Raw genomic sequence first — 16396 nt, 5'->3', positions numbered from 1 at the left:
GGGGACCGTCTGTGGGCCAGGGAGTGAACCGTGGTCAGCGGTATGCAAGGCCCGGGCCCTGCCCAGCCCTGGAGTCTGCTGAGTAGGAAAACAGGTCCCTGCCTCAGCCGAAAGGCAACCAGCAGGGGCCACAGAGATGCGCAGACTCAAGCATGCAGGCACTTGCTGTCGGGGGGAGCCTGATGTTTGCAGGATCAGGAGGGTCTCAGATTCTCTGAGAGCTTGGAATTAACCCGTTCAAGGCTGGAGAGAGAGTGCAGGGTTAAGGTCTGTCTCGAGCGTGGAGTTGGTCCTGCTCGGTCCTGGAATCGCCGTGAGCACTGCAGAGTGCGCCCGGAAATGAAACAGCCAGCCTGGGAGGGAGAGGCTGCCCCTCTGCCCGGGGGCGCCTGAGCTCTGAGGCCTGGGGACGGCCCCCCTGCTCCCCCGCTGCAGCGTCCTCTGCTCGCCCGCTCGTCCCCTTCCCCTCTTCCCCTCGCTGCTGTGCCGTGCGGCTGCTCCCGGCACCTGGACTCGGGCACGTCGGAACCAGGTGGGAAGACGCCGCGTGGAGAGGCGACGGTCTGTGCCCAGGCCTCTGCGTGCAGGCCCCTCGCGTCTGCCTCGCTTGCCAGGGCGGGGGGCTGCAGAGCTGAGGAGCAGGCTCCCGCCCTGCTCGCCTGCCCCTGGCCCGCTGTCCGCAGACTGGCCGTTCCGGCCGAGAACCCGCCCTGGGGGGTCCCAGGGTCGTCACATGCCAGGCACGGGAGTTCTGGCAGGCGCTCGCCTCCCTCGGCTGCTCCCCTCCTGAGTGTGTCTGGCGAAGAGCGAGAGGGGACCTCACGTTCCCGGAGAGGACTCCATGTGGATGCTGACGGCCAGGGCCGGTGGGGCAGTGGGCGCCGGCAGCTGCTCTGGGGTGGAAGATCCAGCCTGGGGGTGTGGGAGAGCAGGTGCCCCGACCAGACCCGGACTCCGCACACGGGAAACAGGCCATCACACTGCAGAGGGGAGTGGGGCTGGGGCGGGCCGGGAGGGTCTGTCGGTGACTATACAGCATGATTTTAGATGTATAAAGTAGGAAGAAGGGAAAGAGCCCCGAGGCCCCTCGCCTCACCCTGGAGCCCGAGCAGGGGCAGGACTGCCGCCTCGGCGTCGGGAAGCGTCCGTGCCCGCTGTGTCCGGGCAGGCCCCCACGGTCTGCACAGAGTGACCGCCAGCTCGCGACCAGGCTGGGAACAGTGACGGGCACCCTGCGCGGGGGCACCAGGCCTCCCCCGCGTGTGGCGCTGCTGGTCTGGCCGAGCCTGGCGCTGCGGCTGTGTGGGCACGCTGATGGCATCACAGTGCCAGCCCTCCAGTGCCCGGCTCCCGGCACACCTCCCCTCTGCCCGCCCCGCCCACCGCTGGACTCTGTCTGCAGCCACGCGCTCCCTCCGGACCTCCTGTCCTCCTGGCGCCCCCCAGGACACAGCTCTTACTTAGCCTGACGCGCCCCACTGTCGAGTGCCGCTTGATTAGCAGAAAGCGAGGGGTGCATTTAAGCCCTGTTCCCCGGAGCCTTCCCTTGGCTCGATGGGGCCTTTCTTCTTAGCTCTGGATAATGCGACTTCGAACGAAGGCCCACCTGTCCAAGCCTGGCCTACACATTCCTTTTCAGTAAGGGCCACACCCAGGGATGCCCCAGGCTCTGTGTGGGCACTCCCGCAGGCTGAGCCCGGCCCGGGGTCTGAGGAGCAGTGGTTGGGGCTGTGGTCCGGGTAGGTAGGCCGGGAGGAAGGTGCTAGTCCTGCGTGTGGCTGACCCACGTTGCGGGTGTTTGTTTGAGAGGACCGTGGTTTTCAGAGCTGGGTTTCAGGTACCCACTCCCAGCACCAGGTGAAGGTCCCGAGGCTGCTGGGGCCACTCCTACACACAGCGCCTGTGGGTCTGGCCCCAAACCAAGACAAGCAGTCACAGAGCCACCTGCTGTCCCCGCGCCCGGCAGCAGGCTGTGTGGGCTGCCCCCCGGGCCGTCTCCCAGCCCTCCGTGACTTACTGCTTCTCAGGCACTAAAGGGAACTGGGGCTTCGGGACCAGTGAGCGCGTTCAGGGGCTAGCCCTTACCCCGCACGCCGCAGGCCTGGCCGGGCCCCTGCCCGCCTGCCACCTGCCCGAGGAGGAAGGGGTGAGGGCTTCGACGTTCTCTGGGGAAGGATGCCAGGCCCGGGTCCCGCGGGTGCTGGCCCCCTGGCAAGCACGCGAGGAGCAGCGGCGGGCGGCACCAGGAGGGAGGGGGCTCTGCAGACGCTGCTCACCAGGAGACCTGGAGAAACCCCGCGCACGGGTGGAGGAGCAGCGCTTCCCGGGGAGCACCCCCGCCCCACTACCGTCTGCTCGGGAGCACCACGGCCTCACGCCTGCCCAGGGCCAGCCCTGAGTTCCTGCAGATGTTGACAGTCCCTCAGGACTGTGCTTGGGACAAGTCATCGCTGGAGCTTCTGGGCCAGGGCTGGGCAGGGTGGGGCGGGGCTCGCCCGGGAAGGGAGTGTCTGCTCCACGGGGCTCGGGATCTGACCGCGCGGGCCGGTGGGGTCCCATCTGGACGGACCCTCACGGGCTAGGAGCCTGAGTCCTCCTGTCCTCCCGCCTGTCTCCCGGCCTTCTCAGGGCACCTGGCAGCACCTGGTGAGCCTGTGCACGTGTTGACCTCACCCACCCACAGCCCAGCAGGACGGCTCAGAGGAGAGGCCCCGGGAAAGCTACAAGCCTCCGGTGGATCACGTGAAAAAGAATGATCTAGTTCAGAAACTGGGTCTAAGCAAAGTTCATGCAGAGCATGGGAGGGTAAATGAAAGTAAAAATAAGGGAACAATAATAACAGCCCATGATAATGCCTCGCACAGAGAGACGTGATCGACAACTGTTACATGTAATAATGGAATGTAGGAATTGAGAATACCTCTATAGTCCTTCTGTTCCCCTTGAGGCAGGCTATTATTTGAAATTAGACTTTTGTTGGTATGTGTATACGTCAGGCCCCAGGTTACCATTGTAAGAAGCATATGCTTAAAGCAAAGAGAATATTGAGCGAGAGAGATGCAAGGTTGAGGTACTTGTCTTACATTTAGCCCGCCTATGACACCCACATATCATCCCCAGAGCATTGCCAGGAATGATCCCTGAGCACAGAGTAAGCCCCAAACACTGCTGGATGAGATTCCCCAAAATAAGAAGAGTATAAGCTGGCCTGGGTTCGATTCCTCCACCCCTCTCAGAGTGCCTGGCAAGCTACCAAGAGTATCTCGCCCGCACGGCAGAGCCTGGTAAGCTACCGGTGGTGTATTCGATATGCCAAAAAGAATAACAAGTCTCACAATGGGGACATTACTGGTGCCTGCTCGAGCGAATCGGTGAGCAACAGGATGACAGTGACACAGTGGTGAGCAAATTTGAAAATTGAGCAAAAGAGAAAACCAAGGACCCCAAAAGCTGTTTCTTTGAAAAGATCAATTAAGAAATGATAACCCTGGCACCTAAGAAATAGTAAGTGGGTCAGATGCTTGCCTTGCTGTGTCTGAGTCAGCTTTGGCTCCCAGCACCCCAGATGGTCCCCAGAACCCTGCTAGGAGTGAGTGCAGAGCCAGGAGTAATTACTGAGCACTGCTGGGTGTGACACAAAAATAAAAAACAGAAACGATAAGCTTAAAGCTAGACAAACCAAGAATAAAAGAGAGAGAAGTAATTTGTACAGAAATGTACAGAGAGACCATCCCCTGCTTCCAGAGAGGCGCTAGAGGAGGGACACGAAGAGCGGGGGCTGGGAGCGTGGGGCCCGTGAGTGCTGTCAGGAGCAACCCCAGCACTGGCTGGGAGGAGCCCCTGAGCTCCACCAGGAAAGAAAGAAAATGAAGCAAAGCTGGCGGCCCCCAAATCGGTGATGAGGGAATGTTGCCATCCACATCCCACCAGATCTCCCGGAAGGAGGAGCGGTTTGGACGGGCCCGTTGAAGAAAGTAAGCCACCTCCCACGCCAGTGCCCAGACCGAGTCCCACAGAGCAAAAGATCAGGCGCCACGTGGCTGCAGGCCAGCTGCGCCCGGACACGGTCTGCAGGCACCGAGGCATCACACTGCTCGGGGCATCACAGCAGCCGCAAAGGGGACGTGAATGGACAGAGGACATTAAGAACAGTGAGTCAGGCTTGGGGACAGCTCAGAGGTCTGGTACGCACAGACCCGGAGTCAGGACCCCAGGGATGCGGGTGACCCTTGCACACGACAGGCCTGGCCTTGCACTCCCCAGCCCTTCAGCCCGGCTCCGGGAGACCCCACGAGTGATCGGTGACAGTCTCTCAGGCTAGAAAGCTCCAGGCCCAAGTGCCTTCACTAGTGTATTATTTGCCAAATATTTAGGGAGGAAATTCAACCAGTTACTTAACTCATTTTCAGAAAATAGAATCTAAGGGAGTAGTTCCAAACTTATTCTCATGAGGATAGTATTAACCTAATGTCAAGTCCAGATTTTTTATGAAAGACCAGTATCTCTCATGAAAACAGATGTAAATTTTCTTTCTTTCTTTTTTTTTTCTTTTTTTCTTTTTGGTTTTTGGGTCACACCCGGCGATGCACAGGGATTACTCCTGGCTTTGCACTCAGGAATTATTCCTGGCTGTGCTCGGGAGACCATATGGGATGCTGGGATTTGAACTCGCGTCGGCCACGTGCAAGGCAAACGCCCTACCCGCTGTGCTATTGCTCCAGCCCAATAGATGTAATTTTCTTAACAAAATATTTGAAATTCCAAACCAGCTATATCTGAAAGTGTATTAGACTGTAGTAAATTTATTTTATATATTAAAATATTCTAAATATATTCAAAATATCTGAAATTTATTCCAGATATTCAAAGTAGAATATTAAAGAATCAATTACTATACTTTTTTTTTTTTTTTTTGCTTTTTGGGTCACACCCAGCGATGCTCAGGGATTACTCCTGGCTCTGTACTCAGGAATTACTCCTGGCGGTGCTTGGGGGAACCATATGGGATGCCAGGGATCGAACCCAGGTTGGCCGCATGCAAGGCAAATGCCCTAGCCGCTGTGCTATCGCTCCAGCCCCTACTATACTTTTTCATGTCAGCAAAAGAAGCTAATATGATTCTGTTAATCACTTGTATCACTTGTCATCCTGTTGATCTTCAATTTGTTCGAGCGGGAGCCAGTAACGTCTCCATTTGTCCCTGTCGCGTGCTAGTGTAGCCCAATGGTATCTGCTTGCTCCAGGAACAGGAAGAGCCTCAAACCATTCATTCAGGGTTTTGATGAAGAAGTCTGACCATCTCATTGGTGGGCAGCCATGTCGTCTTTTGACATCCCGTGGAATCCAGTCAGTAACAGCTCTAGTCCAGCCATCGTCTCTGAATCGCATTATGTGTCCGGCCCATCAGGTTTTTGATGCCTTGACAAACAAGACAGAATCCCTGATTTTTGATCATTGATGGAGGTTGGAACTCCAGATTCCTTCTCTCACTTGATTGAAACGTGATACTCCAAGCATAGCTCTTTTGATTCCTCTTTGGGATACCCGAATAGCATTCTCATCCTGTTTGTGTAGGGCCCAGGTCTCTGAGGCGTATGTTAGTGCAGGAAGAACGGTGGAGTCAAAAAGATGTGCCCAGAGCCAGAGGTTCTTCATCCTCTTAACCACTTCTTCGGCGCTCTTGAAGGCATTCCATGCTGCTCTCTTCCTCCTCTGCAGTTCTGGTTCCTCACGTTGAGTTCTCAACCCAGGTACACATAGCTGCTGCATTTGGAGATGTTTGTTCCATTGAGAGCAAATGGAACGTCAGGGACTAGTTCGTTTTTCATGAGTATTATTTTGGTGTGATTCAGCTGCAGTCCGACCTTTCCATACTCGAGGTCGTAGCTGGCCAGCATTATTGCCACTTGGCTGATGTTTGGTGTTATGAGAATAATGTCATCAGTGAAGCAGAGGTGGTGTAGTTGCCGACCGTCTATCTTCACTCCCATTCCTTCCCATTCCAGTCATCGCATGACGTTCTCGAGGGTGGCACTGAAGAGTTTTGGTGAAATGGTATCACCCTGCCGAATCCCTCTCTTTAGGTCAATGATCACTTCCTTGTAGAATGGTGAGATCCTGGTGGTGAATCCACAATACAGCTCTCGGAGGATCTTGATGTACTGAGTTTGAATACCTGTTTGGCTAGGGCTTTCATGATCGCTTCAGTCTCAACAGAATTGAAGGCCTTCTTTAAGTCGATGAACATTGGACAGAGCGGCATCTTGAACTCTTGTGAAACTTCAGTGAGCTTGGTCACTGTGTGGATATAGTTGATTGTGCTGAATCCTTTTCAACACAAACCCGGCTTGCTCACATGGTTGTCCTTTGTCTAGTGTTCTGCCTATTCTATTCAGGATGACAAGAGTAAACAACTTGTGGACGACAGACAACAGGCAGATTGGACAATAGTTGCTGATGTCATGGATGTCTCCCTTCTTGTACAACAGAACAGTCCTGCTGGTTTTCCACTGGGATGGAACCTTGCATTCAGACAGGTAGCATGTGAAGAGCTGAGCCAGTGTATGCATGAGTACTGGCGGCAGATTCTTCAGGTGTTCAGGTGTGATCTTGTCTGTACTGGGTGCTATACGCATCTTTACTGACGAAATGGCATGTCAGATTTCTGAAAGGAGGACGTTGGGATCGACATATCCATCCTGCGAATTGGGTATGTGGGCAGGTGGACGTAGCTGTCAAATAGATCCGAGAAGAAGTCATGAATAATCCTCTCCATTGCCTTTCTGGAAGATATGATAGATCCATCGGGACGTCAAAGATTAGTCATCTTGGTCTTGTAGTTGGCAAAGGACAGGCGAGCATTGCAAATACTTTTCCTGGCTTCTGCCACATCGGCCAACACTGCTGCTCTTCTCTCTTTGAGGTCTTCCTTTATCGCATCTCTGCACAGCTTTGCGAGCTCAGATGTTAGCTTGTGGTTGCCTGAGGCTTGTGCCAAACTATGTTGGCGAATGAGCTCGAGAGTTTCCGAAGACAGGCGTCTGTTTGTGGCTTTCTTACTCTCTGCATTCTTTGCGAAGTCATGGAGGTGCTGAACCAGTCGATCGTATTCCTTTTTGATGTTGTCAAGGACGGCATCTTTCCACATTGCTGCAGTAGTGCCAAAGAGCTCCCAGTTGGTGGTCATTCTAGGAGTTCTTCTTAAACTTAAACTTTGCAGACCTTTCTCCCTGCTCTGTAAAGTAAAATTTTGCACAAAGGAGATGGTGGTCCAATCCCGTTTGAAATTTTGGGACAATAGCGACATCGGTCAGGCAAAACCTTCTATTGAATATGATGTGGTCAGTTTCATTGTGGAACTGTTCACCAGGAGACTCCCATGTCCAATGTTAGATTCGGCCTTTGAACTGTGAGTTACCATGGATAGTCTTGGTCGACATGATGAACTCAGACAGTCTCTCACCCTCTTTGGTCTTCTTTATAGAACTTCTCCAGCTCTATGTAGAACTCTCAATTTCTTCTTCATCGTAGTTGGATGTTGGTGCGTAGGTGATGAAGATAGAAACTGCTGGCAGTGAGCCACATCAATTCAAGTGTAATCGTCTGATTTGGGTTGTTAGGCATTCCAGTGAATCAATGCTCATGGCCAAGTTCATGTTGACAAGGACACCCATACCACCGACGCCTCTGTTGTCGCATGTTCCGAGGAACAGTTCTCCAGTGTCGAAGATGGTGTGATGTGATCGATGCCTTCATGTTTTGGTCAGACCAGTGATGTCGTACTTGATCTTCTGCTCTTGCACCATCAGGTCCTTGATGGATGCTTCCGATGCCAGCGTATGTGCGTTGAAAGTACAGACAGTCATTTTAGTCTTTCTTTGTTTTGGCAGTCTAGTTCGTCCTTGAGATTTTTTTCAGCCTCTGCTTGCTCATCTTTTTTAATGCTGCTGTACTAGGGGCTCTTTCCGTGTCAGGCGGATGACGCCCACTGTTGTTACTGTTTTTGACATATGGAATATGCCACGGGTAGCTTGCCAGGCTCTGCCGTGTGGACGGGGTACTCTCGGTAGCTTGCCAGGCTCATAATCGCCCTTACATGTGTTTCTATGGTTCAAAGCATATTTGAACCCCATAAAATATGGTGCAAAAATTATGGAAAATGAGTATTAAGTGTCTTGTGGTGTGCCAAGCGGCCACTTGTCCGGAAAGCAGCCTGGAGCATGTTGCTGGCTGGGTAGTGAAGTAGTGGAGGTTTCCCGGTGAGGTATTAATCTGTCTCCAGTAGGGTGGGGCATCTGGGCTTGACCCCTGGAGCACCAGAGATTGGAGGATCTTGTTTCCGGGTCCCGTTGAGCCTGGAGTCCAAGGTCGCAAAGCTCTGCTTTACCTGGGTCTGTGGGGCTTCACTCGTGCGTGAGGCTCGGCCCGAGTGTCTGAAAGCGGCCTGGAGCCTGGCGGTGACTGGGTAGTGCCTCCCACACATGCTTTCTCGACACTGTTCCCAGTTCTTCAGGATTCTGTTAATAGGTACAGAAAATAATTTAACAAAACAAAAATAGCCGTTCATGATCTAAGACAGCAGAGCTTCTGTAGCTTGGAAAAGAACCTATTCTAACAAAGAAGTGAGTAGTCATGTCATTTAGGAAACAGTGGGTAAAATTTAAATTTATTTTGCCACATAATCATTGACAGCTTTTTGACAATTTTTTTTTTGCTAGAGAATTGGGCACAAACATTTTGTGAAGTATTTAGAAAAATTTTTTAAAAAGCATTATGTGAAGCTCTTTTTTTTTGCTTTTGGGTCATATCTGGTGATGCACAGGGGTTATTCCTGGCTCTGTACTCAGGAATTACTCCTGGCAGTGCTCTGGGGACCATATGAGATGCTGGAAACCAAACCTGGGTCGAGTCAGCCATGTGCAAGGCAAATGCCCTCCCTGCTATACTATAGCTTCGGACCAGTGTGAAGCTCCTTTTGCGTGTTTCAGTATTACTTTAAAAACCATTTCTTACTAAACTGCCTCCAGTAAGTACATGCAGTCCTTGTGACCCTAAGGTTAAGGAAGACTCGTCCAAATCAGTACACTTCATTTCTTCATGTAAACAATTAGTGAATATTTTTTCAATCTGAAAAATAGTATCAAGGTAAAATATAAGTTGTTGATATGTGATACGAATAACTACCATATTAGTTATAATATTCCATTGGAGTTGGAGTATTACACTTACTAGAGCTGAGGGCACAGGAGGTAGGCAGTTGAGTCGCACGCAGCTGACCCAGATTCAATCCCCAGCACCCCACGTGGTCCCCAAATCTTCCAGGAGTGATCCCTGAGCACAAACCAGATGTGGTCAAAATACAAAACAAAAACAACAAAACAAACAAACCAGACCTGATACAATAATACAGCAAGTAAGGTGCTTGCCTTATCATGGGAAGCGGGCGTTACCGGCACACCCTCAGCCCAGATAAGTTCCGGAGCTGCTGAGCGCGAAACGGACCCTCTGCTTCTAAAGACTATGATCCCAGAGGTCTTCTAACCCATTTTGGCACCCAGAGCGGCTTCTTACAGACATACATCTAGACTGAGCTGTGCTACAACTCTGTGCTGCCCAGGGATGGATTATTCCTCTCCACCCTGTCATTCTGCGCGGAAAATGGCGGCAGCAGCAATATCCACGTGGTAAGAGCCACCTTCTAAGACTCCCAACCCAGTGGTATGAATTTTGCAGTTTTGTGGCTCATAGGCGATCATGGGAAGGGGACGTTACCGGCACGCCCTCAGCCCAGATAAGATCCTAAGCTGCTGAGCGCGAAACGGACCCTCTGCTCCTAAAGACTATGATCCCAGAGGTCTTCTAACCCATTTTGGCACCCAGAGCGGCGTCTTACAGAAATGCATCTAGACTGTGAACTGAGTTAAAATATCAGAAATCCAAAACCGCGCAGCCGCAACAGCCGCAACAGACTCATAGAGTCTTCATTCTCAGCAATGAAAAGAAATCATTAAGTGATGCCTTTTCAGCAGGCCTGATTGTTGCGGGAAAATTCCAAACAGTAATAGTGAGTTCTCTATTGAAATATTGAATGTATTCAAAGTATAGAGGGAATAAAGTGAATATCAGTAGCTACTCAGGTGGGGGCTGGGTGGGAGGGGGGTATTTTGGGATTCTTGGTGGTGGAACATGTGCACTGGGGAAGGGATGGGAGTTCAGTCATTATATGACTGAGACTTAAACCTGAAAGCTTTGTATTTTTTTCCACGGTGATTCAATAAAATAAAAACTTAAGATTAAAAAAATAAATAAATAAATAAAATTAAATTTTAAAAAATGGTGCTTGCCTTGCATGGGGAGAACCTGGGTTTGATCCCAGACTTCCCAGGAGTGCAGCGTCAGGAATAGATCCCTCCCCATCACTGGGTGTGGCAAGAGAGAAAGAGAAGAAGAAAGATATTACACTTGAGGAAACTCACTCCAGTTTTCCAGGTACAGCCCCGAGGACCCTGTCCTCCGTGTCCGCCATCGGTTTCCCCGTCTGGTGCGTTCCCCAGGGCTGCCCGTCAGATGGACCTCCCTCCTGAGTGCTCGGCCTTGGTGCGTGTCCTCAGGTCCAGCCAGTACCTTTGGAGATGGCCGTGCAGCTGCTTCCCGAAGCTTTTGAAGACTGGTTTTGGGGGCTCCCACCCGGGCGTGCCCCTTTTCTCCCTAGGAAATGTGGGGCTGCTAATATCATTCATGTTTCTATGGGATTAAGCAGTTTCCCTCCACTTAGTGAACAAGGCCCCAGTTGGGAAAATATGTTTAATCTGGAATATATCGTCATCTATTAAGCACATATAGTTAATGACCATTGGAAATCGCAACCGGAAATAGTTCCAAAGGATGGCTGGGAAGTAACTAGAAGCTGTTTCCGTATATATGACGTTCACTTAAGGGAGAATCAGAAGGCAAAGAAATTCTTTAGTTTTTTGGTTTGTGCTTTGGGCCACACCTGGAGCTGCCAGGACCCTGGCCCCGGCTGAGCCTTGGCCGGGGAAGCACCTTGCCCTTCGTACTCACTCTCTGGCCCTTCCCCCTTCCTGCTCAAGCATTTGAAGGGTGCAGGGTGCTGGGTCCAGGCTGTACTGCAGGGAGCTCTTGAAAGTATTTACTTTGGGGGCTGATGTGCCCACCTCGCCACTCCCACCCCCACCCCTGGCGTGGCCCTGGAGGGCCCCCAAGTCCACCTAGTGTGACCCTGGGGCCTGAGGTCAGGGAGCACTGCAGGGCTAGTATGGGAGCCCTGGGGACCGCTCTGCCCTGCACCTCCCCCCTGCCCCCAACCAGAGGGCTGACTTCCGGCCACTTCTTCACCCAAGTTTGGTGGGAGAGGAAAGGCCAGCACATGTCTGCCCGGACATCTTTGGAATCCTCTGCTAGGGGCTCACTCAGCACTTCCTGGGCCCACTGGGGAGTGGGCTGGGCTCACTGCCCCTCCCACCCACCGAGGCCCTCTCGTGCCTCTGCTGCTGTACATGGATCCACACTCCTTTCTAGCTGCAGTATAAGCCCTTACTGTCTCTTCATCCCTCTGAACGAATCTTGATTAGATTTGCAGGGACAATGAAGTCTGTGGCAGTAGTCTTTTCAAAATCAAGCCGTATTATTTCCATTTTCTAAAACTCATTCAAGCATGCATTGCATAAACATGTTTTAATAAACCAAGCCTAGTTCTCGTCATTTTATTTTATCCTCTGCCGATAAATTTTCTCCTAATGCTTATTGTAGCAGGCAGTAAAATTCTTTGCTTTCAGGGTGCAAAGGCGGCTGCTTCAATTCTTTCAGAAACTCAGGTCATACCTTTTTCATTGAATGTCTAATTTAACGACTTTTAAAAGAGTGTGACTTGCCTTATCCATGCGTCACATTCTGAGGGACTCGCAAACTCTCAGTCCCGTGTTTGACATTTCTCCTACACCTCCCGGTCCTTCCAGGATCAGGTCTAGAATCCAGCACCCCGGGTGCTCTGTGTCCCGGCCTGCCCACTGCGGGATGCAGGCCTGGCTGTGGGCCGCGTGCAGCACTGCCCTCAGAAGCCATCCCTGAGCAGGCCTAGCCCCCGGTCTCCCCTACCTCTCAGGGGTCCGTGCCTGGAGAGCTGCCCCACGATCCTTCCTCTGCACAGTTGCTTTGGCTTCACCAACACCCACCACCACAGCGTCGGGCCGGCTGGGCGTGTGGCCGAGCGTCAGCCTGTTTGGGCAGGCGCCACCATCCAAGGTCCACCACCCTCAGGGGCATTCTTGGTACCGTGCTTTCTGCAGGGGGAGACGGGGCATGTTCCCACGCAAGCACTCCGTAGGGTTGCGGGAGGCCTCGCTCACCGGAAACCCTCCTTGCTCGTCTCTCCACTCCCTTTCATGCTGACAGCCCTGGTCTCTCCACGACTCCTGAGTTTCCCCTTTTCTGGAATGTCATGTAGTTGGAATCCATATGGTTGGCTTCGGTAATAATACGCATTTTAGATAGATTCTTCCCTGTCTTTCCTTGGAAATGCACTTTTATTTCAGTGCTGAATAATATTCCACATCCTTATCCTTTATCTCTTCCCCTCTGAAGTATATTTTAGTTGCTTCTGGTTCTGACGAATGTGAATAGAGCTGCTCTGACTTTCATGTGGAGGGCTTGAGTGACCTTCATTGCTAGTCACACAGGGGGGGTGATTACTGGACTTCCCTTTTTAAGAAGCCCTCAGACCCTCTCTCAGAGTGGATGTGTCACTCTCATTCCTGCCATCAGCTAATGAGAATCCCCGTTGCCTGCAGCTTCACTAGCGTTTGATTTGGTTAGGGTTAGGGGTTGGGCCATTCTAATAGACATGGGCATGCTAAATCATCTCTCATTTTAATTTTTATTTCTCTCGTGATAGCCGATGTTGGGTGTGCTCGCCAACGGTGTCTCTTCTATGGTTAGGATCTGCTAGGTTTTTTTTGTGTGTGTGATACAGGGGATTGAACCCCAGGCTTCATACATGCCAGGTCTACACTGGCATTCCCTACCCACGTTAAGGTATTTTTAAGCCAGGTTGTTTTAGGTTGTTTGTGTTCTTATTGTTGAGGTGGGTTTTTTCGTTTGGGGAATTTTTGTTGTGGTGGTTGTTGCTTACTTCTGGCTCTACACTCAGTGGTCACTCCCGGTGGTCACTCGGAGGATCACTCAGAGGACCGACCACTCGGAGACCTGTGTGGCACCGAGATAGGGTCTGGTTCAACCCCATGCAAAGCCAGCGCCTTACCCACTGTACTCTCTGGCCCTCCTTATTGTTGAGTTTTAAGTGTCCTTTGTATGGTTTATGTGGGGTAGCAGTGCTTTTTACGTATCTCTTACAGGTATTTCTCCCATATAACGTGTCATTTCATGATATTTTTACTTTGTTTTTTCTATCAGACTGTGGCATTCCTAAGAATAGGAATTTAACTTTCCTCTTCATTTTTTTTAGCATACACATATGTCCCATACTTGATGGCATTGTTCATCGAATAAATAAGGTACAAGTGTTAAAATGAAAAACAACTAAACTGGAGAAATCCCGGAGCTGGAGCGATAGCACAGAGGGTAGGGCTTTTGCCTTGTACGGGCTGATCGGTTAGATCCCGGCATTCCATATGGTCCCTCAAGAACTGCCAGGAGCAATTCCTGAGTGCAAAGCCAGGAGTAAACCCTGAGCATCGCTGGGTGTGACCCAAAAAGCAAAAAAAAAAAACAAACAAACCTGGAGAAATCCCAGGAGACAATACTAAGAAACCAATGAGAATAGTTCTTTATCCAAGAAAGGAGAAGTAGAATAAAGAGCTCCTTGTCAAGGAGGCTGTGACTTAGGTCACGCCAAGCACTGCTGGGAGCTCGGCCTGAGCAGATGCGACTTTGACTCAGAGTCCTGAGGGAAACCTCTGGAGACGTTGCTGCAGCTCTCGCACTCGCGCTGTCAAACGTGCTGACTGTGCGCGGGCAGTCTGCCAGCAAAGGGTCTTGCTCGAGGGAGGGAGAGGCCCACCGCCCCCCTGCTGCCGACACTGGTGCAAGGCCTCAGTGCTGTGGGTGGGTCTGGTGCAAGCCCCCAGGCGTCTCCAGGCTGACTCCTGCGCTGAGGGGTAGCCCCAGGCTCTCCAGGCTGACTCCTGCGCTGAGGGGTGGCCCCAGGCACGCTGGGTCTGGTCCAAAGATCAGACTCTTAGGGCAGCAGCAGAGACAACAAAACCCCATGACATTGCGACCTCGAGGACCTGAGATAGGACTCGAGGGTGAAGCACGGCTGGGCCTCTCTGAGTCCCTCAGTCCCCAGCACCCTGCCTGGTCTTGACGGTCTGATTGCTGAGGGGCCCCCGGGCATCTCTGGGGACGGCCCCTGGAAAGGGGAGAAAAGAAGCTTAGACCTACATGTCCGCAGCGGAAACTTGGACGCGTCACGTGGACGAGGAGCCTTCCGGCACGTTGCAGGGGGAGAGGCAGGCCGCGGTGCTGGCCGGTGGTGGTCCCGGCACCTGTGCGTCTGGCAGAAGAACAGGGAGGATGGGGCAGGAATGAAAACACTCGGTGATGTTTGCAAACTTCTTATTTTTTCTATTTTGTTTTTGCCAGGAGTAATGCTGTTAATGCCTAGGAATGTGTACATAAGCCCAAAGAGAAGAAACAACTGGTGGGCAGGCAGAAGTGGGGCGGGCGGGCGCGGCTGACCGCTCTGTCGTTTCCCAGGCACCGTGGCCGGCGTGGATGAGCCCACGGCCTGCTCCTGGCCGGTGTGCAGCTGGTGTGGCAGCGGGAGACTGGAGGAGAGCCCCGGGAGCAGGTGAGGGGCAGGGCGGGGCGAGTGCTCGGGAACGGGGCTTCGTGCCCCTTCGACACGAGCTGGACGCTCTCGGGTTCGCCGGTCCCTTGTTGGGCTTCCCAGGTTGTCTTTGCCACGGGGTTTCCTTTCTGCTTGCTTTCTCTTTCTGTTTTGTGATAGGGTTATGCTGGGGACGGAACCCGGGGCCTGTTGACGCTCGCCTCGTGTCCACTGGAGTAGCCGTGGGCCCCACTTTTCCTCCTAAGAAGCTGTGGGAGGGTCGGACACAGAAAAGGGGGGAGGCCCTGTCGTGCACAGGACTGGCTGTGGGCCAGCCCCTCTGCCTCTGCCTTTCCCCACCCCTGTGAAGAAGAGGAGGAGGAGGAAGGCGAGTATATCTCCTTGATGTCACCTTTGCTGGTGGCCTGGGGTATAAACATGTCATCACCGGATCATAGTAAGAAGACAAGTGTGAATTCTTAGTTTACGTGGTAGTAGTAACTAGCGTAAACACTGGTCATAGAAGTAAACTGTCCATGAAGACTGCTTATAAGTGGATGGACATGCAGAGTCTCATGCTGAGTGAAATGAGTCAGAAGGAGAGGGACAGATATAGAATGACTGCACTCATTTGTGATATACACACATATCCATGGCCAGGGAAAACAGGGGTTAGGAGGGTTGGTCAGTGGTTGGATCTAACCACAAGTGTGTGTAGGGTGGAGGGTAGGTAAGATAGAGAAGAGACCAGGATGACAATAATAGCTGGGAATGATTACTCTGGACAAGCTCTGAGGGCATAATGCCCAAAAGGGAGCAAGGGGGTGGGGGAGAGAGAGAGAGAGAGAGAGAGAGAGAGAGAGAGAGAGAGAGAGAGAGAGAGAGAGAGAGAGAGAGAGAGAGAGAGAGAGAGAGAGAGAGAACCTGCCCTAGAACAGGTGCAGGGGGTGATGGGAGTGAGGGAGAGAGAGAGAGAGGGAGAGAGAGTGAGAGAGAGGGAGAGAGCCTGACCTAGAGCAGGTGCAGGGGGTGATGGGAGTGAGGGAGAGAGAAAGAGAGAGAGAGAGAGAGAAAGAGAGAGAGAGAGAGAGAACCTGCCCTAGAGCAGGTGCAGGGGTGATGGGAGGGACACTGGTGCTGGGAAGGTACATTGGCGGAGGGATGGGTGTTGGGATACTCTGTGACTGAAATCCAATCATGAACAGCTTTGTAAGGGTCTATCTCACAGTGACTCAATAAAAAAGTGTTTGTTTTTTTTAAAGTAAGAGTTTTTCCATTCACTCTCCCATACAGTTACTCTGAGGGAAACTTCACCCTGATACCAAAAGACAAACACACCACTAAATAATAAAACTTAGCTCTGTATCCCTAATGCATATAGATGCAAAGATTTAACAATATATTAACAAACCAAATCTAACAATACATCCAAAGGATCATACATGACCTAGTAGGATTTTTTTAAAATTTCAGGTCACACCTAGCAATATTTATGGGTTACTCCTGGCTCTTCACTTAGGAATCAGTCCTGGTGATGCTCAAAGGACCATATGGGTTGCTGGGAACCGAACCTGGGTTGCCACATGCAAG

At 51.9% G+C, this 16396-nt stretch overlaps 1 protein-coding gene across 1 annotated transcript in view; it reads left to right on the top strand.

The window, feature by feature from the left end:
* SPIDR (scaffold protein involved in DNA repair) overlaps positions 1-16396 on the top strand; it is a 373264-nt gene that overhangs the window by 349862 nt on the left and 7006 nt on the right. Inside the window, exon 17 of the mRNA XM_055129012.1 lies at positions 14734-14827. Coding sequence (XP_054984987.1) covers positions 14734-14827 — 94 coding nt within the window. The remainder of the gene's footprint in view (positions 1-14733; positions 14828-16396) is intronic.

The sequence above is a fragment of the Sorex araneus genome, chromosome 2, assembly GCF_027595985.1.
Source record: "Sorex araneus isolate mSorAra2 chromosome 2, mSorAra2.pri, whole genome shotgun sequence".
NCBI lineage: Eukaryota > Metazoa > Chordata > Mammalia > Eulipotyphla > Soricidae > Sorex > Sorex araneus.
Note: the sequence above shows the minus strand (reverse complement) of the source record. Positions and strands in the feature narration are given on the sequence as shown.